The sequence below is a fragment of the Loxodonta africana genome, chromosome 14 (assembly GCF_030014295.1).
Source record: "Loxodonta africana isolate mLoxAfr1 chromosome 14, mLoxAfr1.hap2, whole genome shotgun sequence".
NCBI classification, from domain to species: domain Eukaryota; kingdom Metazoa; phylum Chordata; class Mammalia; order Proboscidea; family Elephantidae; genus Loxodonta; species Loxodonta africana.
In genome coordinates, this window is record NC_087355.1 from 91,462,755 (window position 1) to 91,488,472 (window position 25,718).

General features: G+C 62.0%; 1 protein-coding gene across 1 annotated transcript; it reads right to left on the reverse strand.

Moving 5' to 3' along the window:
* Window positions 1-691: 691 nt before the first annotated feature.
* Window positions 692-20,882, reverse strand: EPPK1 (epiplakin 1). The gene is made up of 2 exons (XM_064268186.1): window positions 20,806-20,882; window positions 692-13,454 (listed from the first exon to the last, which is right to left on the reverse strand). Exon 2 carries the CDS (start codon window positions 13,438-13,440, stop codon window positions 1,420-1,422), a length of 12,021 nt encoding a protein of 4,006 aa, XP_064124256.1. The 5' UTR covers window positions 13,441-13,454; window positions 20,806-20,882; the 3' UTR covers window positions 692-1,419.
* Window positions 20,883-25,718: the final 4,836 nt, after the last annotated feature.

The following is a 25,718-nucleotide window of genomic DNA, read 5'->3' on the forward strand; positions in this document are numbered from 1 at the left end:
TCCAGGACTCCACCCAACATGTCTTTTCTGTGGTTGATTCCATCTGTCTCCTTTCTCTGTACTAAGCGGTAACCATAAGTTCAATGGCTTTCTGAGGCCTGGGAGTCCTTCTAGTGAATTATTGAACCTGAGGGTGGACTGGGGACTCCAACACACCCTCGGACAGTCCCGTCTCACTTGCTCAGAGAGGAAGGCCTAACCAAGATCCCCAGGCCACCGAGATGTACCCTGCTGCCGATCTCAGCCTGCAGCCCTCCCTCCTGCTGAGTCCACTCCAGCCACCTGGCCTCTGTGCTGCGTGTCTGGCATGACAGGCACCCGCCCAGAGCCTCTGCACCTGCCCTCTGCGTGGAATGCCCTCACATAATTGTCCTTGGAGTCTCAACTCAAGCGTCACCTTCCCAGAGAAGCCGACTGCAGACAACTGGCACGTTCAAAATAATCAGGCCTGCTTCTATCTCTTAGCAGTTCTGGGGCCTCTTTGCTCCATCTGACCAAACACCCCTGCCCCTGGAAGAGGGTTAGCTGACCCGTGCCAGGGCCATACGTACAAGAACTGAGCCAAAACCTAGAGAAAAAGTTCAGTTTTGCCTCGAGCTAGACAGCACTGGACTGGAAGCCACTGCAAACGGATGCCAAACCCGGAGCCCCAGCCACTTAAAGACACATGAGTGGACAGAAGATGAGTTATGGGCAAACACAGGAGATGTTTCATAATTTATACCAATGCATTTAATACCTTTTTGGAGAAAACCACAAAGTAATATGTACACTTCAGACTGACATGTCCAAGGCTCAGGAAAAGGGTTCTCCGATTAGACGGTGATAGAGTATTTCAGCAATGATCAACTGCAAATTTTCTATAAAATAGAAAAAGACTTGCAAGTGAAACACCTGGCAATTTCTCAAAAAGTTCAGCTTATTGAAAACCAAGCAATTTCACTCCTAGATATATACCCCAAAGAGTTAAAGCAGGAAATCAAACAGACGTGTGTACACCAATGTTCATAGCGGCATTATTCACAGTAGCCAAATGGTGGAAACAGCCCAAGTGTCCATCAACAGGTGAGTGGATAAACACAATGTGGTACCTATACACAATGCAGTACTATTCAGCCACCAAGAAAAACAAAGTTCTGATAGACACTACAACCTGGATGAACTGTGAAAACATTATACTGAATGAAAAAAATGAGACACAAAGGGACACATATTATATGAATACACTTAAACGAACTATCTAGAAAGGCAAATTGCAGGAGACAGAAAGAAGAATGGAGGTCCTCAGGGCTCTCAGGATGGGAGGATGGGGAATTAGGATTTAAGGGGCACTGAGTTTCTATCTGGGAGGATGAAAGAGACCCGGAAATAGATGGTGGTGATGGTCACACAACATGGTGAATGTATTTTCCACCACTCTCATTTCTCCCCTGAGACAGATAAAAACAGAAGACCAGTGTCAGGGTCGCGCACGCAGCGCCCCAGCAGCTGCAGGTAGGTGAGGTTCTCGTGCGTGTTGGGGTCGAAGAAGCCCTTGGTGTCGTCGCCGGGGTCCGCCAGCACGCGGTTCATGTCCTCGTCGAAGTAGCCGCGCTGGTAGGCCACCTCCACGGGCACGCGGTGGCTGTGCACCGGGTCGATGACGCCGCCCGTGGCGATCTGGGCCTCCAGCAGACGCACGCCGTGGTCCCGCACGATGAGGTCCTTCTGCATGGCCTGGAAGAGGGAGATCTGCTCGCCCGTGTAGGGGTCGGTGTAGCCGGTGACGGCGCGCTCGGCCGACAGCAGCTTCTCACGCACCTCGCCGCCCACCACGCCCTCGGCCACGGCCTCCTCCACCGACAGCCGCCTGTTGCCCACGGGGTCGATGATGAAGCCGGTGGCGGCCTGCGCCTCCAGCAGCACCAGGGCGGTGCCGGGCCGCAGCACGCCCTTCCACATGGCCTGGTAGATGCTCATCTTCTCCTGGCGGCTGGGCTCGTCCCTGCAAGGCGCCAGCACGCCGGCGATGCAGCTGGTGCCCTCCAGGTAGCGCTTGACCGCGTCCATCTCTGTGACCTCCTGCAGGGTCTTGGTGCCCTGGGCCAGGTCCCGCAGGGTCTCCGGGTCCAGGATCTTGGCCGTTCGAAGCTCGGAGGCGGACACCTGGCGCCGCAGGCCGCGGAAGGACACCCGGCTCAGCCGTTCCTCCATCTCCTCGACCACTTGGGTGAGGATGGCCACTAGGGCGGGCAGGGCCAGGGCGCCGGCCGCATGCTGGGCCAGCAGCTCCTCTCGGCGGGTCTCGCTCAGGTAGGAGGACCAGAGGACGTCCCAGGCAGACACCGGCTGGCCCTGGAACTGCCCGACGGCCAGCTCCATGGTGGCAGCACGTAGGACCTGCTCCTGGCGGCGCCGGGAAGCCTGGACGTCATCGTCTGTCTCGGTGTTGGCGTCACTTTCGGACTCGTTCTCGTCCTTGGCGTGGGAGGGCCCCGTGCCAGCCGTCACTTCCTCGTGACCACTCCTCTGTGCCCCGGGGCACCCTTCGGCCTCCTCGATGATGGTGGTCAGCCTGCGGGTCAGTGCGGGCAGGTCAAGCGCCCCCGAGCCGAACTGGGCCAGCAGCTCCTCGCGGGTGTGGACGCTCACGTAGCTGGACGCCAGCACGTCCCAGACGGGCACCGCCCGGCCCTGCAGGCGGCCCACCCGCACCTCCATCGTGGCGGCACGCAGGGCCCCCCGAGGGTCCTTCTGGGAGCCCCCGCGCTCCCCGTCTGCACGGTCCCCGTCCAGCAGTGCCGTCAGGGACGCGCCCACCTCCTGCACAGTCAGCGTGCCTGCCCGGTACCTGCGAAGCAGGTCCTGCCGCTGGCTCTCGGGGACCTCGCGGTGGAAGAGCAGGTCCCACACGGACACGCTCTGTCCCCGCAGGGCACCCGAGCCAGGCGTCACGCGGGCCCCGCGAAGCGCCGCGCGCAGCTCCTCGCCCAGTTGGTGCACGGCAGCGCCCGGGCCCGCCAGCTGCAGCATGTAGAGCCCGGTGTCGGGGTCGCGCACGCAGCGCCCCAGCAGCTGCAGGTAGGTGAGGTTCTCGTGCGTGTTGGGGTCGAAGAAGCCCTTGGTGTCGTCGCCGGGGTCCGCCAGCACGCGGTTCATGTCCTCGTCGAAGTAGCCGCGCTGGTAGGCCACCTCCACGGGCACGCGGTGGCTGTGCACCGGGTCGATGACGCCGCCCGTGGCGATCTGGGCCTCCAGCAGACGCACGCCGTGGTCCCGCACGATGAGGTCCTTCTGCATGGCCTGGAAGAGGGAGATCTGCTCGCCCGTGTAGGGGTCGGTGTAGCCGGTGACGGCGCGCTCGGCCGACAGCAGCTTCTCACGCACCTCGCCGCCCACCACGCCCTCGGCCACGGCCTCCTCCACCGACAGCCGCCTGTTGCCCACGGGGTCGATGATGAAGCCGGTGGCGGCCTGCGCCTCCAGCAGCACCAGGGCGGTGCCGGGCCGCAGCACGCCCTTCCACATGGCCTGGTAGATGCTCATCTTCTCCTGGCGGCTGGGCTCGTCCCTGCAAGGCGCCAGCACGCCGGCGATGCAGCTGGTGCCCTCCAGGTAGCGCTTGACCGCGTCCATCTCTGTGACCTCCTGCAGGGTCTTGGTGCCCTGGGCCAGGTCCCGCAGGGTCTCCGGGTCCAGGATCTTGGCCGTTCGAAGCTCGGAGGCGGACACCTGGCGCCGCAGGCCGCGGAAGGACACCCGGCTCAGCCGTTCCTCCATCTCCTCGACCACTTGGGTGAGGATGGCCACTAGGGCGGGCAGGGCCAGGGCGCCGGCCGCATGCTGGGCCAGCAGCTCCTCTCGGCAGGTCTCGCTCAGGTAGGAGGACCAGAGGACGTCCCAGGCAGACACCGGCTGGCCCTGGAACTGCCCGACGGCCAGCTCCATGGTGGCAGCACGTAGGACCTGCTCCTGGCGGCGCCGGGAAGCCTGGACGTCATCGTCTGTCTCGGTGTTGGCGTCACTTTCGGACTCGTTCTCGTCCTTGGCGTGGGAGGGCCCCGTGCCAGCCGTCACTTCCTCGTGACCACTCCTCTGTGCCCCGGGGCACCCTTCGGCCTCCTCGATGATGGTGGTCAGCCTGCGGGTCAGTGCGGGCAGGTCAAGCGCCCCCGAGCCGAACTGGGCCAGCAGCTCCTCGCGGGTGTGGACGCTCACATAGCTGGACGCCAGCACGTCCCAGACGGGCACCGCCCGGCCCTGCAGGCGGCCCACCCGCACCTCCATCGTGGCGGCACGCAGGGCCCCCCGAGGGTCCTTCTGGGAGCCCCCGCGCTCCCCGTCTGCACGGTCCCCGTCCAGCAGTGCCGTCAGGGACGCGCCCACCTCCTGCACAGTCAGCGTGCCTGCCCGGTACCTGCGAAGCAGGTCCTGCCGCTGGCTCTCGGGGACCTCGCGGTGGAAGAGCAGGTCCCACACGGACACGCTCTGTCCCCGCAGGGCACCCGAGCCAGGCGTCACGCGGGCCCCGCGAAGCGCCGCGCGCAGCTCCTCGCCCAGTTGGTGCACGGCAGCGCCCGGGCCCGCCAGCTGCAGCATGTAGAGCCCGGTGTCGGGGTCGCGCACGCAGCGCCCCAGCAGCTGCAGGTAGGTGAGGTTCTCGTGCGTGTTGGGGTCGAAGAAGCCCTTGGTGTCGTCGCCGGGGTCCGCCAGCACGCGGTTCATGTCCTCGTCGAAGTAGCCGCGCTGGTAGGCCACCTCCACGGGCACGCGGTGGCTGTGCACCGGGTCGATGACGCCGCCCGTGGCGATCTGGGCCTCCAGCAGACGCACGCCGTGGTCCCGCACGATGAGGTCCTTCTGCATGGCCTGGAAGAGGGAGATCTGCTCGCCCGTGTAGGGGTCGGTGTAGCCGGTGACGGCGCGCTCGGCCGACAGCAGCTTCTCACGCACCTCACCGCCCACCACGCCCTCGGCCACGGCCTCCTCCACCGACAGCCGCCTGTTGCCCACGGGGTCGATGATGAAGCCGGTGGCGGCCTGCGCCTCCAGCAGCACCAGGGCGGTGCCGGGCCGCAGCACGCCCTTCCACATGGCCTGGTAGATGCTCATCTTCTCCTGGCGGCTGGGCTCGTCCCTGCAAGGCGCCAGCACGCCGGCGATGCAGCTGGTGCCCTCCAGGTAGCGCTTGACCGCGTCCATCTCTGTGACCTCCTGCAGGGTCTTGGTGCCCTGGGCCAGGTCCCGCAGGGTCTCCGGGTCCAGGATCTTGGCCGTTCGAAGCTCGGAGGCGGACACCTGGCGCCGCAGGCCGCGGAAGGACACCCGGCTCAGCCGTTCCTCCATCTCCTCGACCACTTGGGTGAGGATGGCCACTAGGGCGGGCAGGGCCAGGGCGCCGGCCGCATGCTGGGCCAGCAGCTCCTCTCGGCGGGTCTCGCTCAGGTAGGAGGACCAGAGGACGTCCCAGGCAGACACCGGCTGGCCCTGGAACTGCCCGACGGCCAGCTCCATGGTGGCAGCACGTAGGACCTGCTCCTGGCGGCGCCGGGAAGCCTGGACGTCATCGTCTGTCTCGGTGTTGGCGTCACTTTCGGACTCGTTCTCGTCCTTGGCGTGGGAGGGCCCCGTGCCAGCCGTCACTTCCTCGTGACCACTCCTCTGTGCCCCGGGGCACCCTTCGGCCTCCTCGATGATGGTGGTCAGCCTGCGGGTCAGTGCGGGCAGGTCAAGCGCCCCCGAGCCGAACTGGGCCAGCAGCTCCTCGCGGGTGTGGACGCTCACGTAGCTGGACGCCAGCACGTCCCAGACGGGCACCGCCCGGCCCTGCAGGCGGCCCACCCGCACCTCCATCGTGGCGGCACGCAGGGCCCCCCGAGGGTCCTTCTGGGAGCCCCCGCGCTCCCCGTCTGCACGGTCCCCGTCCAGCAGTGCCGTCAGGGACGCGCCCACCTCCTGCACAGTCAGCGTGCCTGCCCGGTACCTGCGAAGCAGGTCCTGCCGCTGGCTCTCGGGGACCTCGCGGTGGAAGAGCAGGTCCCACACGGACACGCTCTGACCCCGCAGGGCACCCGAGCCAGGCGTCACGCGGGCCCCGCGAAGCGCCGCGCGCAGCTCCTCGCCCAGTTGGTGCACGGCAGCGCCCGGGCCCGCCAGCTGCAGCATGTAGAGCCCGGTGTCGGGGTCGCGCACGCAGCGCCCCAGCAGCTGCAGGTAGGTGAGGTTCTCGTGCGTGTTGGGGTCGAAGAAGCCCTTGGTGTCGTCGCCGGGGTCCGCCAGCACGCGGTTCATGTCCTCGTCGAAGTAGCCGCGCTGGTAGGCCACCTCCACGGGCACGCGGTGGCTGTGCACCGGGTCGATGACGCCGCCCGTGGCGATCTGGGCCTCCAGCAGACGCACGCCGTGGTCCCGCACGATGAGGTCCTTCTGCATGGCCTGGAAGAGGGAGATCTGCTCGCCCGTGTAGGGGTCGGTGTAGCCGGTGACGGCGCGCTCGGCCGACAGCAGCTTCTCACGCACCTCGCCGCCCACCACGCCCTCGGCCACGGCCTCCTCCACCGACAGCCGCCTGTTGCCCACGGGGTCGATGATGAAGCCGGTGGCGGCCTGCGCCTCCAGCAGCACCAGGGCGGTGCCGGGCCGCAGCACGCCCTTCCACATGGCCTGGTAGATGCTCATCTTCTCCTGGTGGCTGGGCTCGTCCCTGCAAGGCGCCAGCACGCCGGCGATGCAGCTGGTGCCCTCCAGGTAGCGCTTGACGGCTGCTTGCTTCTGGATTTCCTCCACTGAGCTCTGGCCTTTCTCCAGAGCCTCCAGCGTGTCCTTGGTGATGATGTGTGAGTTGAAGAGCTCAGAGGGCGTGATCTGCCTTCGGATCCCCTGGAACCATAGCTGCTTTGTGCTCCTCTCCTTCTCTGTGATTAGCTCCAGGATAACCTTCACCACTTTCTCCAGCGCGTGTGATGTTTCCTTTTTGTATTTTGCTACCAGCTCTTGCTTTTTTTCCTCTGTCATGTATTCCGAGTTCAGAAGTTTCCATACTGACCATCGCTGGCCACGATACCGTCCCACCTTGATGTCTACCCACTCAGCATCTAGAGCCTTCCTGGTGGCCTCATCAACATACCTGCAGTCCTGTGTATCCTGGGCCACTGGGAGCAGGGCCCAGCCCGTTGCCTCCTCCATCTGGCACTGTGCCTGCAGGTCTTGGTACGTGACACTCTCCTGCGTGTTTGGGTCCAGAAACCGCTTCTTCATAAGCTTCTGGTCTGACACAAGCAGGTAAGTGTCCTGGTGCATAAGGCCACGCTGGTAGGCCGTGTCCAGGGGCACTCGGTGGCCATGCAGGGGGTCAATGATGCCACCCGTGGCCACCTGCACCTCCAGCAGCCTCAGTGCGTCTTCCCTTGGGACCAGCTTCTGCTCCATGGCCTGGAACAGTGAGATCCGGTTGCCTGTGGCCGGGTCGATGTGTCCTTTGGCTGCCTTCTCTGCACTCAAGAGTTTTTCCTGTAACTCCGCACCTACCAGGCCAGCCGCCAGAGCCTCGTCCACAGGAAGCTTCTGGTGGCCTCGGGGGTCCAGCATGAAGCCTGTGGCCGCTTGTGCCTCCAACAGCTGCACCGCTATCCCCACAGGCACCAGCTCCTTCTTGCTGGCCTCGTAGATGCCCATGACCTCGTGGGTGGATGGAATGGTCACCCCTGCGATGCAGCCATGGCCCTCAAGGAAGCTCTTCACATGTGCCAGCTTAAGGAGGCTCTGCCCACCGCTCTTCTCTGTTTGCAGAGTATCCAGTGTTTTCTTATCAATGATTCCTGAGTTGAACAGCTCTGCTGCTGACACCAGTCCCTGAGGGCCTGTCACCTGGATGGCTTGGTTTTGCTTCTCGGTTTCTTCGACTGTCGTGGTGATGACTTCCAACAGTCTCTCCAGGGACAGCTTTTTGGTTTTGTATCCCTGGACGAGTTCTCGCCGCCTCTCCTCTGTGAAGTCCTGGGAAGACAGCACGTCCCAAAGGGAGACTGTCTGTCCTGCAAACCTCCCCACGTGCATCTTCATGGTTTTTGATCCCAGAAGGTCCCTGGTGGCCTTGTCGATGAACATGTAGGTTTCTCCTTTCTTGACAATCTGTAGCATGTACAGTCCGGTGTCAGGGTCACGCACGCAGCGCTCCAGCAGCTGCAGGTAGGTGAGGTTCTCGTGAGTGTTGGGGTCAAAGAAGCCCTTGGTGTCATCACTGGGGTCTGCTAGCACGCGGTTCATGTCCTCATTGAAGTAGCCGCGCTGGTAGGCTACCTCCACAGGCACACGGTGGCTGTGCACAGGGTCGATGATGCCGCCTGTGGCGATCTGGGCCTCCAGCAGACGCACACCATGGTCCCGCACGATGAGGTCCTTCTGCATGGCCTGGAAGAGGGAGATCTGCTCGCCTGTGTAGGGGTCGGTGTAGCCGGTGACAGCGCGCTCAGCTGACAGTAGCTTCTCGTAGGTTTCCTTGCCAAACATTCCTGCTGAGAACGCCTGCTCCACCGTTAGCTTCTGGTTCTTCACGGGGTCGATGACAAAGCCAGTGGCAGCCTGGGCCTCCAGCAGCACCAAGGCGGTGCCAGGCCGCAGGATGTGCCGGCGCAGGGCCTCAGGGATGCTCATGGTCTCCCCAGTGGCCTGGATGCGCACGCCGGCGATGAAATTGCCTCCTTCCAGGAAGCGCCGCACGCTGGCCATCTGTGTGACCTCTTGCACTGTCTTCTTTCCCTGGGTCAGCTCGTCCAGTGTCTTCTTGTCGATCAGCTGGGACCGGAACAGGTCGCTGGCTGACACCTGCTTCCGGAGCCCCTGGAAGACAGCCCGAGAGGGGTGTGTCTCTGCCGCCTTGACAAGCGCAGTGATGGTGTGGACCACCTCGCGCAGTGCTGCGGCCCGCCCGGACCCGCAGAGTGCTGCCAGCTCCCTGCGCTGCTCTGCGGTGACGTACTCGGAGCGCAGGAGGTCCCACAGTGACACGGCCTGCCCCTTGAGCCTGCCTGCGTCCACCGGTACCTTCATGGCACGCAGGGCCACTGCTGTGTGCTCGTCCACGTCAAGCGTCATGTCCTGTGAAAGTTGCAGCAGCCACAGGCCGGTGGCAGTGTCCTGGACGCACCGGGCTCTGAGCTCCTGGTATGTCACCTTGTCCCGGGTGCTGGGGTCGAAGAAGAACCTCACGTCCTCATTGGTTGAGCTCAGTGCCTGGCCCATGGCCTCATCCAGTAGCCCAAGTCTGCAGGCCACAGGCAGCGGCAAGTGCACCTGGTGGGTGGGGTCCATGGCGCCCCCTGTGGCCAGCTGCGCCTGCAGCAGGGGGAGGCCCTCGGCTCGGGGCACCAGCCCCTGCTCCATGGCCTGCCACAGTGAGAGGGCGCGGCCTGAGCAGGGGTCCGGGAACCCAGCCACCACCCTCTCGGTCAGCCGGAGCTGCTCACTCAGCCCTCCGCCCACCAGGCCAGCCTTGACTGCGTCCTCCACCGACAGCCGTCGGTTGGTCACGGGGTCGACCAGGGCACTGCAGGCCACCTGGGCCTCCAGCAGCCTCTGCCCCAGGCCCACAGGCAGGAGACCATCCTGCATAGCCCGGTCGATGCTGGCTTTTGCCCCTGAGGGCTGCAGCAGCACGCCAGCCACGCAGCCTGTGCCCCATAAGCAGGCTCTCACCACGGGCTGCGAGGCCACCTCATCGGGGGACTGATGGCCTTGGGCCAGTGCCTCCAGGGTGTCTTGGGAGATGATGCCGGCGTCCAGCAGCCACACGGCGGGGACCTCGCCCCTTGGCCCAGGCACTGACACCTGGGTGCGTGCCCGCAGCTCTGCCCCGTGCAGCCAGCTCTGCAGGGCTTCACGCAGCTGCTGCTCTGAGCGCCGGCCCACCCGGAAGTCCTCCAGGAAGCCCTGGCGCTGCTCCTCAGTGAAGTGGTGTGACCTGAGCAGGTCCCAGAGCGATGTGCCGTCCTCAGCTCCCTGTGCAGCCTGCAGGGCCTCCTGGACCTGCTCGTCTGTGGGCACGGAGGGGGCGCTGTCTGGCAGTGGAAGGAGGAGCAGGCCGGAGGCCTCGTCACGGGGACAGTGCTCAAGAAGCTGGGCATAGCTGGTGTGGCCCCGGCCGTCGGGGCTGGGGAAGGTCTGGGGGGCCCTGCTCAGCACCTTCTCCATCTCCTGGTCGATGCAGCCGCGCTTGGTGGCTGCTGGCATGGGAAGGTGGTAGTGGCCAACAGGGTCGACGACCCCTCCTGTGGCCACCTGGGCCTCCAGGAGGCGGGTGGCTTGCTCCACGGGGACCAGGCCTTTCTTCATGGCCTGGAAAGTGGACACTCTCTTCCCGGAGAAGGGGTCTCTGAAGCCAGTGACGGCATCCTCAGCCCGCCGCAGCTGGCCATATATCTCAGGCCCCACCAGCCCCCTGCGCACAGCCTCATCCACTGTCAGAGCCTCCTGGCTGTGGGGGTCCAGCAGGGCCCCAGTGGCTGCCTGGGCCTCCAGCAGGGCCAGGCCCACACCCGGGCCCAGCAGCTTCTGCTGCATGGCCTGGTAGAGGCTGAGGCGCCGGTTGGAGGGCTGCAGCAGCACGCCGCCCAGGGCGCCTGATCCATGCAGGCACCTGCGCACAGCGTCCACCTGGAGCAGTGCCTCAGGGCTCACGGCCCCTGCCAGCACACAGTCCAGAAGCTTCTCATCGATGACGCCAGCCTCCAGAAGCTCGAAGGCACGGACACGGCCGTGAAGTGTGGGCAGCGTGACGTCCGCCCACCGCCGTGACTCTTTCTGCAGCAGGTGAATGATCTGCTCCAGTGTCACCTTCCGTAGCCGGAACTGCCGGAGCAGCTGTCGCCGCCAGTCCTCACAGACATACTCCGAATTGACAAGCTCCCACAGAGTCACCCTCCGGCCCTGGAATCGCCCGTAATGCACCGACAGCAGCTGGCCCTGGAAGGTCTGCCGTGTGGCACCATCCACCAGCTGGGGCTGCCCACTGCTGAGCGGTAGGAGACACAGCCCGGTGTCGGGGTCGCGCACGCAGCGCTCCAGCAGCTGCAGGTAGGTGAGGTTCTCGTGAGTGTTGGGGTCAAAGAAGCCCTTGGTGTCATCACTGGGGTCTGACAAGACCAGGTTCAATGCCCGGTCAAAGTAGCCACGCTGGTAGGCCACCTCCACAGGCACACGGTGGCTGTGCACAGGGTCGATGATGCCGCCTGTGGCGATCTGGGCCTCCAGCAGACGCACGCCATGGTCCCGCACAATGAGGTCCTTCTGCATGGCCTGGAAGAGGGAGATCTGCTCGCCTGTGTAGGGGTCGGTGTAGCCGGTAACAGCGCGCTCGGCCGACAGCAGTTTGGCATACACATCGGGCCCTATGACGCCGGCCTTCAGCGCCTCCTCCACAGAGTACCTCTTGTTCTCCTTTGGGTCGATGATGAAGCCGGTGGCAGCCTGGGCCTCCAGCAGCACCAGGGCTGTGCCAGGCCGCACCAGCCCCTTGCTGCGGGCCTCGTAGATGCTGAGCTGCTCCTGGGAGCTGGGCAGCAGCAGGCCGGCGATGCTCCCAGTGCCCTGCAGGTAGCGTTGCACCGAGTCCAGGAGGCCCACATCGCGCGCCGTGGCCTGCCCGCGCTCCAGCTGCTCGTACACGTCCCGATCGATGATCTCAGACTCCAGCAGCTGTCCTGGCGTCACAGTGTCCCTCAGCCCCGAGAAGGTGACACTGGCTGTGGCTGCAGCTGCAGCCTGCTCAGCAGTGGCCTTCAGCTGGGTGGCCAGTGCCTCCACGGACAGGGCCCCCTCCTTGTGCTGCTGGGCCAACGTGGCTCTCTGCCCCGCTGGGATCACCTCAGAGAAGAGCAGCTCCCAGAGGGACACAGGCCGGCCCTGGAACTTCCCCGCGGAGACAGTGGCCATGGCTTCGCTCAAGGCCTGCCGGGTGCCGTGCTCAATGAATGGGGGCCCCTGGGGCTTGTCCCTGCAGGCCCCTCCTGTGAGGGGCAGGAAGGCAAGGCCTGTCTCTGGGTCAGTGACACAGTGAGCCAAGAGCTGCCCGTAGCTGAGGTTCTCCTGGGTGATGGGGTCTGAGAAGCCTGCAGTCTGTGAGAGGCACTGCCGGGTCTCCTCATCCAGGCAGCCAAAGCGGAGAGCAGCCTCCAGGGGCAGCCGGAGACGGCGGGCTGGGCACACCAGGCCCCCTGTGGCCAGCTGGGCATCCAGCAGCCGCAGTGCCAGCAGCTTGTCCACCAGCCCCTTCTGCATGGCCTGGAACAGGGGGATGCGCGAGCCACTGAAGGGATCATGGAAGCCCGTCACTGCCTGCTCTGCCACCAGCAGCTGCCCATGGAACTCGGGCCTGACCAGACCAGCCCGGACTGCCTCATCCACCCACAGCTGCCAGCCAGTGGCTGGGTCCACCAGGGTGCAAGTGGCGGCCTGAGCCTCCAGGAGTGGAAGCACAGTGCCCAGTGGGAGCAGGTGCTCTGAAGCAGCCTGGCAAAGGCTCTTCTTGTGGCCAGAGGGCAACAGGACCACCCCAGCCACACCACCAGTGCCCTTCAGGTAGCGCTGCACGTCAGCACGGGCGCTCACATCCGGCACAGCCAGCTGGCCCTCCCGCAGGCCGCGGGATGTCTCCTCGTCCAGGACCCCCACCTCCAGCAGCTCAGCTGTGCTCACGGCCCCACTCAGGGTGCAGAAGGTGGTCTTCAGAGGCAGCAGGGCCAGCCCCGTGCTGGAGGCCTCCACACACCTGCCCAGCAGCTCACGGTATGGCAGCTGCTCCAGCGTGTTGGGGTCGCAGAAGCCAACAGCTTCTGATCCAGGTTCACACTCCTCCAGGCTTTGCCATGTCTCCTGGTCCAGGAGGCCCTGCTGGCAGGCGGACTTCGGATCCACGCGCACACCCTGGGCAGGGTCTACCACGCCCCCAGTGGCCAGCTGGGCCTCCAGCCACTTCCTCCCCAGTGCCCTGTCTACGATCTCTTTCCCAATGGCCTGGAAGAGAGGCAGCTTTGTACCTCCGTAGGGGTCTGGGTACCCGGTAACTGCACGCTCGGCAGCCAGCAGCTTCTCCTTCAATTCCAGACCTACCAGCCCTTGGCTCAGGGCCTCAGACACGAGTAGCAGCCGGCCCTGGGCAGGGTTCACCAGACCCCCAGTGGCTGCCTGGGCCTCCAGCAAAGCCAGCCCAAGCCCTGAGGGCAGCAGACCCTGCTTCATGGCCACATAGAGACTCAGGGACTGGCCAGAGGCCTCCACGTACACCCCAGCAATGCTCCTGATCTTGGTGGGCAGGGCAGCCTCAGCCTGGGGTGCAGAAGAGATGCCAACTCCTGGAACGGTCTTCCCAGTCTTAGGGACTCTGGACACCTCGAGGCCGTTGGTCACTAAGATGTCGAGAGGAGTGGCGTGGCCGTTCATGGTGCCCGACTGGTTTGCAGAATTCATCAGAAGTCCGCTCCCTGGAGAGAATGAAAAGAATCAGTTAGGGATCCTGCAGTGGCCCCAGAGGGCTGCAGCCAGGGGTCGGTGAGGACACAGTGGGGAGCTCTATTCCCGACCTTACCAAACTGCTCTTAGCCCAGGCAGGGACTGTGTAGATAAACATGACCTGGACCTGCCTCCCAGACCTGGGACCAGGGCCTCTCCCCACAGACCCCTGCTCGTTTTTGGCTGGTACTCCCCTTCTCCCATCTCCACAGCCTGAGCCCAGTGCCACCTTAGAACCTCTGTCCCTTCTCCGCTGCTGGCCCCATGAGACATGCTCTTCTACACAGCTCCACCATCACCTACATCCCATCCTCTCCATGTACCACCTTGGTCTGGCCCCACAGCTAATGGGCATCTTGCAGCCTGCCTTCCCCCACTACTGTGTGCCTAAGGCTGACATCTACATCTCATGGAGCACAAGACCACCCTGCTCCCAACAACCATGCCATGCCTGGAATGTGCCCAAGCTCGCCTTGAAATTAGAAGGAATAAAGGGGTCACCAGTTCTAAGCAAGTTCCAGATCCAGCAGGGCAAAGTCCATTAGGTTTCAGGCCTGGGAATAATTCTCTGTGGCTCTTATCTTTGCCCTCTGGGCCCATGTCTTCACCACCCTCTGCATAGCCACTTCTTATCTATAGAATTTTGAAAGTCTGATAGCCTTCTCTCAGTTCATTCTGTCTCCATCCCTTTCAGTTGAAGCTGGGGGAGTTTCTGCTGATAAAACATTCTCAGAAACCTTGTGCATCTCCTGTGTATGTCATGGGGATTCATGCTGTTGAACTAGAGGCTCCTCCACAGATCTTCCCTGGATAACCCATCTCTATTCCTAGCTTCTGCTGAGATGGCTGGGGGATCCAGGAGTCACATGCCTGAGCTCTTCAGGAAAAGATTGTCCAGGCACACCCTTGGCTCTTTCTCCAGAGCACACTATTTGGATAGACTGAGAATTCCCCAAATCATCAAGTGCTGGGTCCTTTTTGCGTAACAGTCCTCCTTCAATTTTTCTCTTTCCTCTTGCATTTTACTACAAGCAGCATGAAGAAACCAGGCTGCACCTTCTACACTTTGCTTGGAAGTCTAAGCTCAATATCTAAGTTCATCACTTGTAAGTTCTGCTTTCCACCCAACTGTAGAACATATTTCATCCAAGGTTTCTGATATTTTATAACAAGGACCTCTAATTTCACAAGGGGGAAGGAGAATCAAGATCAACAGCCCAAGGCTGATTCCTATGAGGCAAAGGTCAGACATGCCTCCTCTCTCCACCATCTTGACCAAATCTGACACCAGGTGTCCCTCCCATGGCACTCCCTACTTCTCTGCTGGGTTTGATAATTCATCACAATGGCTACACAGAACTCATACAATTATGAGGTTTATTAGGGAAGTAACAGGTTACAGTTCAGGTTCAGGAATGTTCAGGAAACAGTTCTTCCATCAGGACAGCCTCTTTTCAGCTTTGTCTTCAGACAAGCCTGTCTCTGGCCCTTGGCCTCTGTCCTGTTCTGGCAAGGGTTATAAAACTCTTTTAGCTCTGCTGATAAGTACCCAGAGGCACCCCTCTCTGCCAGTAAGCCTCCACTGGAACGCACTCAGCTCTAGCTCTGTGGGTCAGCAAACCTAGCTCCACGAAGTGCCCGGAGACACCCTACTCCTCCAGCAAACCTTCTGCCCAAAGGCACTTAGTTTTCTCATTCCGTGGGCCCGGAGGCCCACTGTGCCATCTCCCGCCACCATTTGTCTGCCACCGCTTCTCGCTGTCTTCTGTGTTACAGCTCTTCTCTCTCAGCCTCCTGGTTCCAGGAGCTTCTCAATGCAGGAGTCCTGGGCCCAAAGGATGCACGCCGTTCTTGGCTTTCTTTCCTTAGTGGTGATGAGATCCTCTCTCTGCTCTGGAATTGGCTCTTTTTAAAGCCTAGCAGGATGGCAAAGCTGACCAATCCCGTTGGTGGGCCACAATTACCTTATGTGCACAGTCCCACCCAATCACTTGGGTGAGGGTTACAAGACCATGGTGAGAAAAGCCACACAAAAGCGACCCATCTGCATCGCATCTTCAGTTACCAGTGACATGCTCCTCATTTGTATCTGAAACCTCCCCAGAAATGTCTTTAGCTCCCATATTTGCACCAACAGCCTCAAGGCAATCTAGGCCTTTTCTATCATGTGGCTCAACATTCTTCAGGCCTCAACCCATTAGTCAATTTCAAAGCCACTTCCATGTTTTTAAGTATTTATTACCAAAGTACCCCACTCCCAGTACCAAAGTCATATTAGTTTCCTAAGGCTGCTGTAACAAATTACCACAAATGGGTGACTTTAAACAACAGAAATTTATTTTCTCACAGTTCTGGAGGCCAGGAGTCTGAAATCAAGGTGTTGGTAGGGTTGGTTGGTTACACGTGGAAGCTCTGAGGAAGAATCCATTTCATGCCTCTCTCCTGGCTTCTGGAGGTTGTTGGCAATCCTTGGCATTCCTAGGCTTATAGGTGCACCACTCCAATCTTTGCATCCATCTTTACATGGCGTTCTCTATTTGTTTGTGTCCAAATCGCCCTTTCCCTTCTCTTATAAAGATACTAGTCATTCAATTTAGGGCCCACCCTAAATCCAGGGGAATCCCTGGGTGGTGCAAACAGTTAAGGCGCTCAGCTGCTAACTGAAAGGTTGGAGGTTTAAAGTCTACCTAGAGGTGCTTCGAATGAAAGACTTGTCGATCTACATCCAAAAAACCAGCCGTTGAAAACCCTGTGGAGCACAGTTCTAATCTGACACACTTGGGGTCACCATGAGTTGGAATCAACTCAACCGCAACCAGACTAGGCTAAATCCAGGATGATTTAATCTTGAGATCCTTGACTAACTACATCTGCAAAGACCCTACTCCCAAACAAGGTCACATTTGGAAATGAAGACCAGATGGACATGAATTTTGGGGGGACACTATCCAACCCACTTGTCTTAGTTACCTAGTGCTGCTGTAACAGAAATACCACAAGTGGATGGCTTTCACATCCACTTAGATGTGAAAGCCATCCACTTTCTATCACAGTCTAGGAGGCTAGAAGTCCAAATTCAAGGTGCCAGCTCCAGGGGAAGGCTTTCTCTTTCTGCCAGTTCTAGGGGAAGGTCCTTGTCATCAATCTTTCCCTGGTCTAGGAGCTTCTCAGTGCAGGGACCCCAGGTCCAAAGGATGTGCTCTGCTCCCTTCGCTTTTTCCTTAGTGGCATGAGGTCCCTATCTCTTTGCTTGCTTCTCTCTCCTTTCACCTCTTGTAAGATAAAGGGTGATGCAGGCCAAACGCTAGGGAAACTCCCCTTACATCATTGGAACAGGGCTGTGACCTGAATAAGCGTGTTGCAGCCTACCCTAATTCTCTTTAACACATCCTAATTTTGCTTCATTGACCACAAGCAGAGATTCGGGTTTACAACACATGGGACAATTACATCAGATCACAAAATGGAGGACAACCACACAACACTAGGAATCATGGCCTAGCCAAGTTGACACATATTTTGGGGGGACACAATTAAATCCATGACAACACTATACACAGCCCCTGTTCCCTCTTCCCAAACCCTCACTTTCCTCAAGGCACCTGCTCCTTCTGCATGTAGTTCCTTTGCCAAGAACATTCTCCTTACCTTCCCAACACAAACTTCTCTATCCCACGTCTGTCCTCTCCCCTTTCCTCCAGTCTCAGAGAAGCTACTGGCCCTGTGAACCAGCCCCCTTGCACCTGTCTCCCACCTTCCCCATTGTTATTTCCTGTGCCCCATCCTCAGCTCTCCTGTGCCAAGCTCTGTGCTGAGCCTTCCCACGCACCCCCAACTTAACCCTCAGGCTCTTGCTCACATTTGCCAGAAGAGGACACTGAGGCGTGGAGAGGGAGCTGTCAGCCCTGGTCAGTGGCCAGGGCATGTAGAGTGGGATGTTGTCCCTATATCTAGCGAGCTCCATTCATAAGAGGGAAGCAGGACACAGGCCTGACCCACGCTTCCCCCTTCCTTTTTTTTCTACAGCAGCCACTGCAGGGCCAGCCCTTTCCTGTGACTGTGGGGGGCTGCCTGGAACCATCTCCTTCCTTAGGTCCCTCTGCCTCGCCAGAGTTTGATTGTACCTCTCTGCTTCCTCTATCTCCTCGAGCAACTGTTGTTGTGGACATGGGTGTCCTGGCTCTGGGGTCCCCCCCTACAAGTGTCTGCCCATCCACTGCACAAACATGCTGGGGTGTGCTTGCCCTGGTCAGACTGGTACTCAGGGCCCCAGTGGGCCCAGCACCCCATGCAGCTGGGCTGTGGGGAGGCCAGACAGGGATGGCCCAGGCATGGAGAGGAAGGAGGGCTGTTTGGGAAAGGGGGAGGAGGTTGGCTCTGTGCCAGCTGGGGCAGGGGTGGGGCAGTGGGAATGTAGTGTGGATTGGGGGACACCCTGGGGAACAGCATGGAGGTAATAAGGCAGGGCTTTGCTGTCACAGGGGCCTGGTGTGGAGAGGCCGTGAGACACCCAGATGGCCTCCAGGACTAAACCCATCCCTCTGCCAGCTGCAGGGAAGGCTGTGGAGGGTGGCTTCAGCTGCTGGCCTCCTCGGGAGTCTCCCTGCCCAAGGTCACCCCTTCTGGGGCAGCCCAATTTGTCAGCATGGACAGTGCCGGCAGGGTCCCCTCAACTCTACTTAGGATGACTCAGAGGCCCTTCAGCTTCCAAATACTGGCTGAGGTCCTTGCTGGGACTGGCTGGGGCCGCCTCCCTTCCCTCTCCTCACGTTGGTCCGGAGCATGCAATTCAGGCATGAACTTAGGCAGCAGGTCTGCTTCTCGGAATTGGGCACCGCTGGTGCTAGGGGGAGTGGGAGAGTCCAAAGATGGGGCTTTGGCGCTGGCCCCGCCGTCGGCCAGCAAGGGGCTTGTGGGCATCAGTGGAGCGCAGAGGACCCCTGGCTGGAGGAAACTGCAGTGAGCAGGGCAGTGCCAGGCAGAACACAGCAGGAACGCAGCCTCGGCCACCTGAGACTTGGGGGTGGGGGAGTGGTACCACAGGAGGCTGTTGCTGAGTGACTGAGGCTTTGGGAAAGGAAAGCAGTCCTCAAGCAATCAGCAGAAAATCGAGAGGCCGCTGTGGATGCAGGGGCCTCCACAGAAGCTCAAAGTTCCCACCGACTAGGGTGGGGTAGCTGAGGCCAGGCCCAGGCAATGAATCACCCAAGGTGAACCGCAGCCTGGCCAGGCCCTCTGCTGGTCAGCACCCAGGCAGATCGAGACCCCTGGGGTGGGGACGTCTTGGGACGCCCCTGAAAATCCTGGCCAGGGTGCAGGTAGCCCTGTTGCTTGGGGCGCATGATGGAGCAAGCCGACACTGTGATTGTGAGGAACGTGACGGAGAAGACGCAGGCAGGATCAGCTGTGAGCCCCGGGGAGAATCACAAGGTGGACCGTCAGACTCAAAAAGCCAGGACATCGTGCGCTAGGAGAGCTACCTTTGGCTCCCTGAGAGACACAGTGGCACCAGTGGCCCTGGATCCAGAACCAGCCGTCCTTAGCTTAGATGGAATCAGCCTCACTAAGTCACGAGGTCACCGGCCTGGCATTCTGGGACCCATGGCCCATCTCCCTGGGCATCGGAGTCTTGTCTAATGCGCCTGCTCCTGGCCTCCCTGGTAGGGTTTTAGCCCCAGGGTGCCGTGCCTAGGTGGCATCCGGCGCAGCCCAGGGTCAGCAGGAGAGCCATGTAAGACACCACCGGGGTGGCTGGGACCATGAGCCTGTACCAGGAATGATCAAGAAAAGGGACAGGTGAGCACAGCCTGGGTGGCCCTTGACCTGACATGGCAGCTGGAGACAGGCTGTGCTTTGCAGGAAGTGGCCTGGTGGGACCTGGAAAGCAGAGGAAGCCAGCACACAGCTCAGATTCCAGAAACAAAGGGGAGATTCAGGGAGGAGGCCAGGCTGAGGCTGCCCTGACCTGGGGGGAGGGCTCAGAGGGCAGGGGAGAGATTGTGAGTGCATGGGTGTCTGTGCGTGTGTCAGTGTGTGCACACGTGTGTGTGAATGTGTACATGTGTGTGCAATGTGTGTGCAAGGATGTACACAAGTGCAAGAACATATTAGCATGTGCAGGTGTGTGCAAGTGTGTGTGAGCATGTGTGTAAATGTGCATGTGTGTGCACCTGCATGTGCAATGCAGCCTGTGGCTTGGTTGTGCCGCACCCCATTCAGTAGTGACCTTAGGCCCGGTACGAGTCTCCCCACCCACGCCTCCTCTTTCCAGGCTGTCCCCCTGGATGGTCTGGGAGTAAAGGTCCTTGGAGTGGACACATTGAGTCTGCGGTGGGGACGGAGCAAGGCTGAGGGACAGAGGTTCTGGAGCTCAGGAGAGACAGAGAGGCATTTGAGGGGTGTCGATGGGGGAGGCGGGGGTTTCGGGGTCGGAAACCCAGGCAGCCTGACGTCAGGAAGCCACAGGACCGGCCTCTGTGGGCGCGGTGTGAGAATGGGCTTGCCGAGATGGCTGAGATTCCCATGCGGGGCGGCCCTCTGCGCTTCCCTGAAGTGACTGCACCTCAGGTGCCCAGAGGCGCCAAGGGAAGGGAGGCGATTCCTGCTGAGGGTGGGTCCGCCTCCCTGGGCGTAGGCCACATCTGTCAACCCCGGGCGCACCGCCCGCGCCCAGCCCGGGACTGGGCGGGGGCGGGGCGCGCTGTCTGTCGGTCTGAGCCAGACCAGAGCACAACCGTGGCCCAGTGCGCACGCAGGAAGGCGGTGACCTTGGCCTTTGTCCGGCCCGGCGGGGCAAAGACCGGCAGGGGCCGATGGCCCGACCCAGCGTGGCGGGGGGCGGGGTGGGGGGAGAGGGGTCGGGCGGAGGCCGGGCCGAGAGCTGGGCTGTCTCGGCGGGCGCCCCCAGACAGCAGGTGCCGACCCTGTACGGCCGGAGCCTCCCGCCCTGGCCCCGCTGCCAGGCGCCCCACCCTAGCAATCTGTCAGCCTAACTGCCTCGCACCGCCGCCAGCGCAGACGCCCCCCAGCCCTGGCCCGAGGAGGGGGCGGGACCACCAGACCTGCGGTACCGCCCGGCGCGGCACCCTCCTGCCCGGAAGCCCGGGCGGGTGGGCGGGCGAGATCAGCCCCCCGCCGGTCCTACTGCGTGCGGACCCCCACCGGCTTCCCAAACCTCCACCCGCGCCCCAGGCCCCCATCCGCCCCCTGACCCCCGCCAGCCGACGCTGCAGAGAGCCCAAAGCTCAGCCGCCGCCGCGCAGGTGCTTCGGTTTCGCCCAGCACCGCCCCCCCTTCACCACCGCCCGGCCAGGCGTCGCCCACCTTCCGCGCGGTGCGGGCGTCAACGCTCAGTTCCTCGTCCGGACTCCGACTCTGTCCACACTCGCCCGGTGCCCACGCCGCCCGAATTTAAACTTGCGCCCAGGCCCCGCCCCCGGCGGCCGCGCCCTCCGTCTGGGGGTGGTGGCCCGGAGGTAGGGCGCCGCCAGGTGTGGGGGTTCCCCGAATGACGTAGGGCTGGCCGATGCGGGGCCTGTGCAGGGCCATGCCCCCTCAGAGAGCACCCCCCCAGGTAGGCGGATGGGGGCCGGCGGCAAAGCGGCGGTGGGCTGCCCAGGACCTGGGCCCCTCCTCCGTCACCGCTTTGGAATACAGGGCGGGCGCGGAGGGAGCGGACGTTTGAACCCAGTTGGCAAGCGAAACGCGGGCTCCCGGCCTTGCGGTTTTGCTTCCCAAAAAGGAACTTTATAGCCGTCTCGACCCTCCCCTTCCAGCCCTCTGTCTCCCGAGTCCCACCCAATTCCCTGGGGGCTGGCTCCCCACGGCTTCGCGTGCAAAGTCTGCTGGGTCCGGAGGTCCTGGGGGCTCCTCTCAGCGGCTGTCTGCGACCTGGGCCCGGTAGGAGCTGTGGTCCCTGCAACCCCAGCGGCTTTGCAACCCTGTCTGAGAGGCTGGCCAGCCTCACCCACCGTCCAGCCCCCCACCTGCGCAGAGGAGGTGCGCCCACCTGGGGAGGTCCTGGCCCCTCTTTTCTGAAGCCCATCTCAGCACCCACCTTCTGGGGCAGGAGGCTGCTGGAAGCGCTGGGGAGGGCGGCCACAGGGCCCACCACCCAGGACAGGGACGGCTGGTGGATCTTCTGACTTGTGGGTAGGCGTTTTCCACCTGCTCCTTCCCACTCCCCCAGGGCAGGTACTGAGATCTCTCCTCCTGTCTCCCAGTACTGGGCCCCAAGGCCAAGCCCCCCATGCTAGCCCTCACCTCTGCCTGGATCATCCTTGACTGGAACCTCATCCAGGGCCACCCAGCCACCTCCAACGTTCACCGTGAGGGCACCGTCCCTGGCTTGTGCAGGCCCAAGAGGGTGGGGGACAGGGCTCCTGGTCAGGAGGGCTCTTACCCCTCCCACTAGGCCACAGCTCACACCTGCTGGCTGAGACTCCCTGGACCCAGGACAGGCCTCTGGCTGCGCGCAAGCTCATCCCTGACTCTGCCCATCTCAATGGCCACACTGCGTTACTGCTGGCTGCCAGGGAGCCCTGGCCCCAACAGAGTGGTTAGCCCCTGGCTGGGTCCACACCACCCCCTGGGGCTGTCCATCCTCAGCTCTGCTCACCAGCCTCCAGAACACTGTCCAGGAAGTCCTGCTGGGAAGCACAGCCATTTCTTTCTATGGCCAAGCCACCAAAGGTGGCACCCACAACGGCTCGCAGCATCCAGGTGAGCATCAGCGCCTCTCTATGGGAAGGTCTGTGAGACTGGCAGGCATAGTCCCACCAGGCCAGGTCCCTCTCCCCTGCCCCTCACCTCCTGCAGGGGCAGCTGGCCCTGACCCAGCCTCACCTTGGGCCTCAGCCACTACTGGGGTCCGCGCCAGTCTTTGGTCCCAGGCTCCTCTTCCTGGGCTTCAATGGTGGCCTTCAACTCGGTTCTTTCAGAAACTCTCCTGCGGGGGGGTGGGGGGGGGATGGTAAGTCTGAGCAGAGGCCCTACTCCCCAGGCCACCAGACCACCTCTGATTCAGGCCCTTCGGATCCAGTCCCTCACCTGGAGCTCTGGTCCAGTGCTTCAGCCCAGCAGTCCCCAAGATCCTGGGTAGCTCCACTGGCCCCCCAGGCTGGGCCAGCATCACCTACAGAGCAGGGCAGAGCACCAAGGAATCAGGAAGGGCTCTGGGTGTCAGGAAGCTAGCGAGGTGAGGCCCCCCGACACCCAGCACCTTGGCTGCTCTACCTGCCCTGTGGCCTGGAGCAGGTGCCCCTGCCTGAGCTGGCCACCCAGCACCCAGAGTCCCACATGAGCTGCGCCCAGCACAGTAGGCAGCCTGGCTTCCCCCAGAACACCTCTGGGGCAGAGGCCTCTCAGAAGGGAGGCCCCAGGGCACCCAGAATGGTGTCAGAGTCCACCCGCCCTGTGCTGACCCTGGGCTGGTCCTCAAAGCTGCTGTACAGGTCACAGCCTCTGGTCACAGGCCCCTCCTCGGTCCCACAGGGCACAGCTGAGCACAGCCTAGGCAGAAGCATGAGCAGTTCCTCCAAGTGGCCCGCAAACAGCGAGGTCTTCTCCAGGGTGGGTGGCCTAGAGAGGGCAGGTGGATGGGGTGGGCAGAGGATGGCCAGGGTGGGGTAGAGTGGGGCCGAGGGGTAGCTGACCCCTCCAGAGTGCACAGCCTAGAAAGGTTACAGGTGGACAGGGTGGGCAGGGCTACACCTGCCCTGCCAGACGAGGCCCTGCCACCTCCTGTTCCCCCCAGTGCCCACATCCTGGATCTCCACCTCCACACTTCCACTTGTGCCTCCATCAGACAGGGGTGGCCCTGGGCCAGATTGTCAGCATGGCAGGGGGCCTCGGAGGCACGGTGGGGGGTAGCAGTAGAGCCTCTGCCCATGGGGGCACCCTTGGGGGTGCTGGGGGCCAAGGGGGGAGAGAGAAAGCCAATAGAGCTGGCAGGGGTCACTCCCAAGCTTGAGAAATAAACCTGAGGAGAAGGTGAACAGAGGGTCTGGAACTTCAGAGCAGGATGCAAGCCCAGCTTCTCCCATTTTATAGAAGAGGAGGAGGAGGAGGAAGGCCCAGCCAGGGTATAAACCCAATCTGTCGACCCACAGGCTGGGGGTTGAGGTTGCATTAAACACAGGTGAGGAGGCCCAGCCACTACCTCAGAGCTAATTTTTTTTATATCTTGTTCCAAGTATTTTTTTTTTCAGAGGCTGCATAAATGGAAGCCATAATTGTGATTTTATTGGGACGGCCACTCAGTAGAAAGGGTGGGTTGTGTGTCCAGTCCCTTGACCCTCTCTGTGTCCACCCCAGTATGGCTTAGAGGCCAGGCAGTGCTACAACAAGAGGTACTGCCCCTGGCTGGCCGTGCTCTCCATCCCAGCTCCACTCGTGGGACTGGCACCCGGGGCCTGAACTGTACCTCCAGCCCCAGCCCCTGGAGGAGCAAGGTGGGCATATAAGGGGTCTGAGGTTGTTGGGGGTGGGAACTGAGTCCTGACATTGCCACGGAGATCCCCTTGTGGGTACCCTCCCCTGCTGCAGCCGCATCACCTCCCAAGAGGGAGGGTCTCCCCTCTCTGGGCCCTTCCCATCAGTAGGCAGTGGCTGCAGCCCCAGAGGCTCCCTGGGGTCACCCCTCCCCCACCACGGGGACTCTGGGCACCTGCATGGGCCCAGAGCCAGCTGTTCCACCGCAGATCCTCCTCGAGGACTGCCAGCTCCACCGGGCCCCGCCAGACCCCCTGGGCTGCTCCCCACATGAACCCAATGTCCTGCTCCTGAGCCTCTGACCAGAGGTCTCCTGGGGGCACCCCTACAGCCTGAAGCACAGCTGGGGAGACAGGACTACCCTAAGAGCCGAACCCTGGATGCACCCCACTTCCACCCTCCTAGCCGGCTTCCTGCACACCTGGGGCCCCCAAGCCCACCTCCTGGGCCTGGCCACACACCATCTGTAAGGCAACCCCTGCAGGTCCCAGGGTGCCCAATGGGAGGGTCTGCTCCTGGATGGATGCTGGGTGAGCTGCTTGAGCCGTTCTGACAACCAGGCCAGCTTGACACTCCGCTGGGGGGAGGCCAGCATCCTACCAGGTGCTCTGGTCTGGGACCCCAAAAGCCCTTGGTACCCACTCTCAGCCCTCCTGCACCACCACCCCCGGGCAGGCTAAGGTGGTTGCCAACACCTGTTCTTGCTCTTGAGCCCTTGATGTTCAGAGGCTGCCCCTTCCAGTTTCAGCTGGACACCCAAGCCTGTCCACAGTGAGGGCACGAGAGGCCCCAACTCTAGGGCCCACAGTAGCTCCTGCTGCACACAGACAGCCCCGTCCCCTGCCAGCTGTGCCCACTCCTGGAGCTGCTGCAGCTGCCCCCGCACCAGCTGAGCCTCTACCACCGTGCCGGAGGGAAGGGCCATGATGGGCACAGGGACGGTGGGCATGTGGATGTGGGCTCGGGACACACAGAGGGTGGGGTGTTGGCCCTGGGACAGGGGCCCGAGGTGCTGGGAGGGCTGAGGGAGTCCCAAACTCAGAGCCCTGAGGACACTGTGGCAGGGCTGACTGCTAGGTGGAGTGACTTGGCCTCGGGGACCCCCCGCCCACCCACTCACCAGCCAGCAACTCCACCAGCCTCCAGCTGTTCTCCAGCACCTGCTCCGAGTCATCCGCCCATGAAGCAGCCTCCCAGAAGACAAGCTGTGGACGCAGCTGTGAGGCCCACGCCATCCCTAGCTCCCACCCACCATGGTCCCCTATGGCTGGGTGGTACCTGCAAGCACTGCATGGCCCCAGGATGCCCACCGGGCCCCAGCCAGCCCTGCCGTAGCTCAGCCAGGAGTGCCCTGCAAGCCGCCCCAAAGTTCTGGGTTGCCAGTACGATCTGCCACAGGAGCCCCGACCTGGGACAGGATGGACGTCAGCACTGGCCTCCCCATGCCCTGCCCCTTCATGTCCTCACGGCCTCACCTGGCCTCTGCCTGCCGCACCAGCCGCTCCCACTGGGCACGCAGTTCTTCCGTGTTCTTTGCCTCCTGCAGCCTCAGCCTGTGGCCCCCGCTCCCGCAGCAGGTGCTGGAGCAGCTGCAGGGAGATGGGGACTTGGAGGGGGGCGCAGAGCATGCTGGCTGGGTGCTGGGTCCTGCAACCCCGTCCTGCCACTGCTACCCCTCCAGGTTTTTGGCATAAGGCCTTGGTAGGTGCTGTCCCCTGACTTTCTGTCGGTCCTGCCAAGGTGAG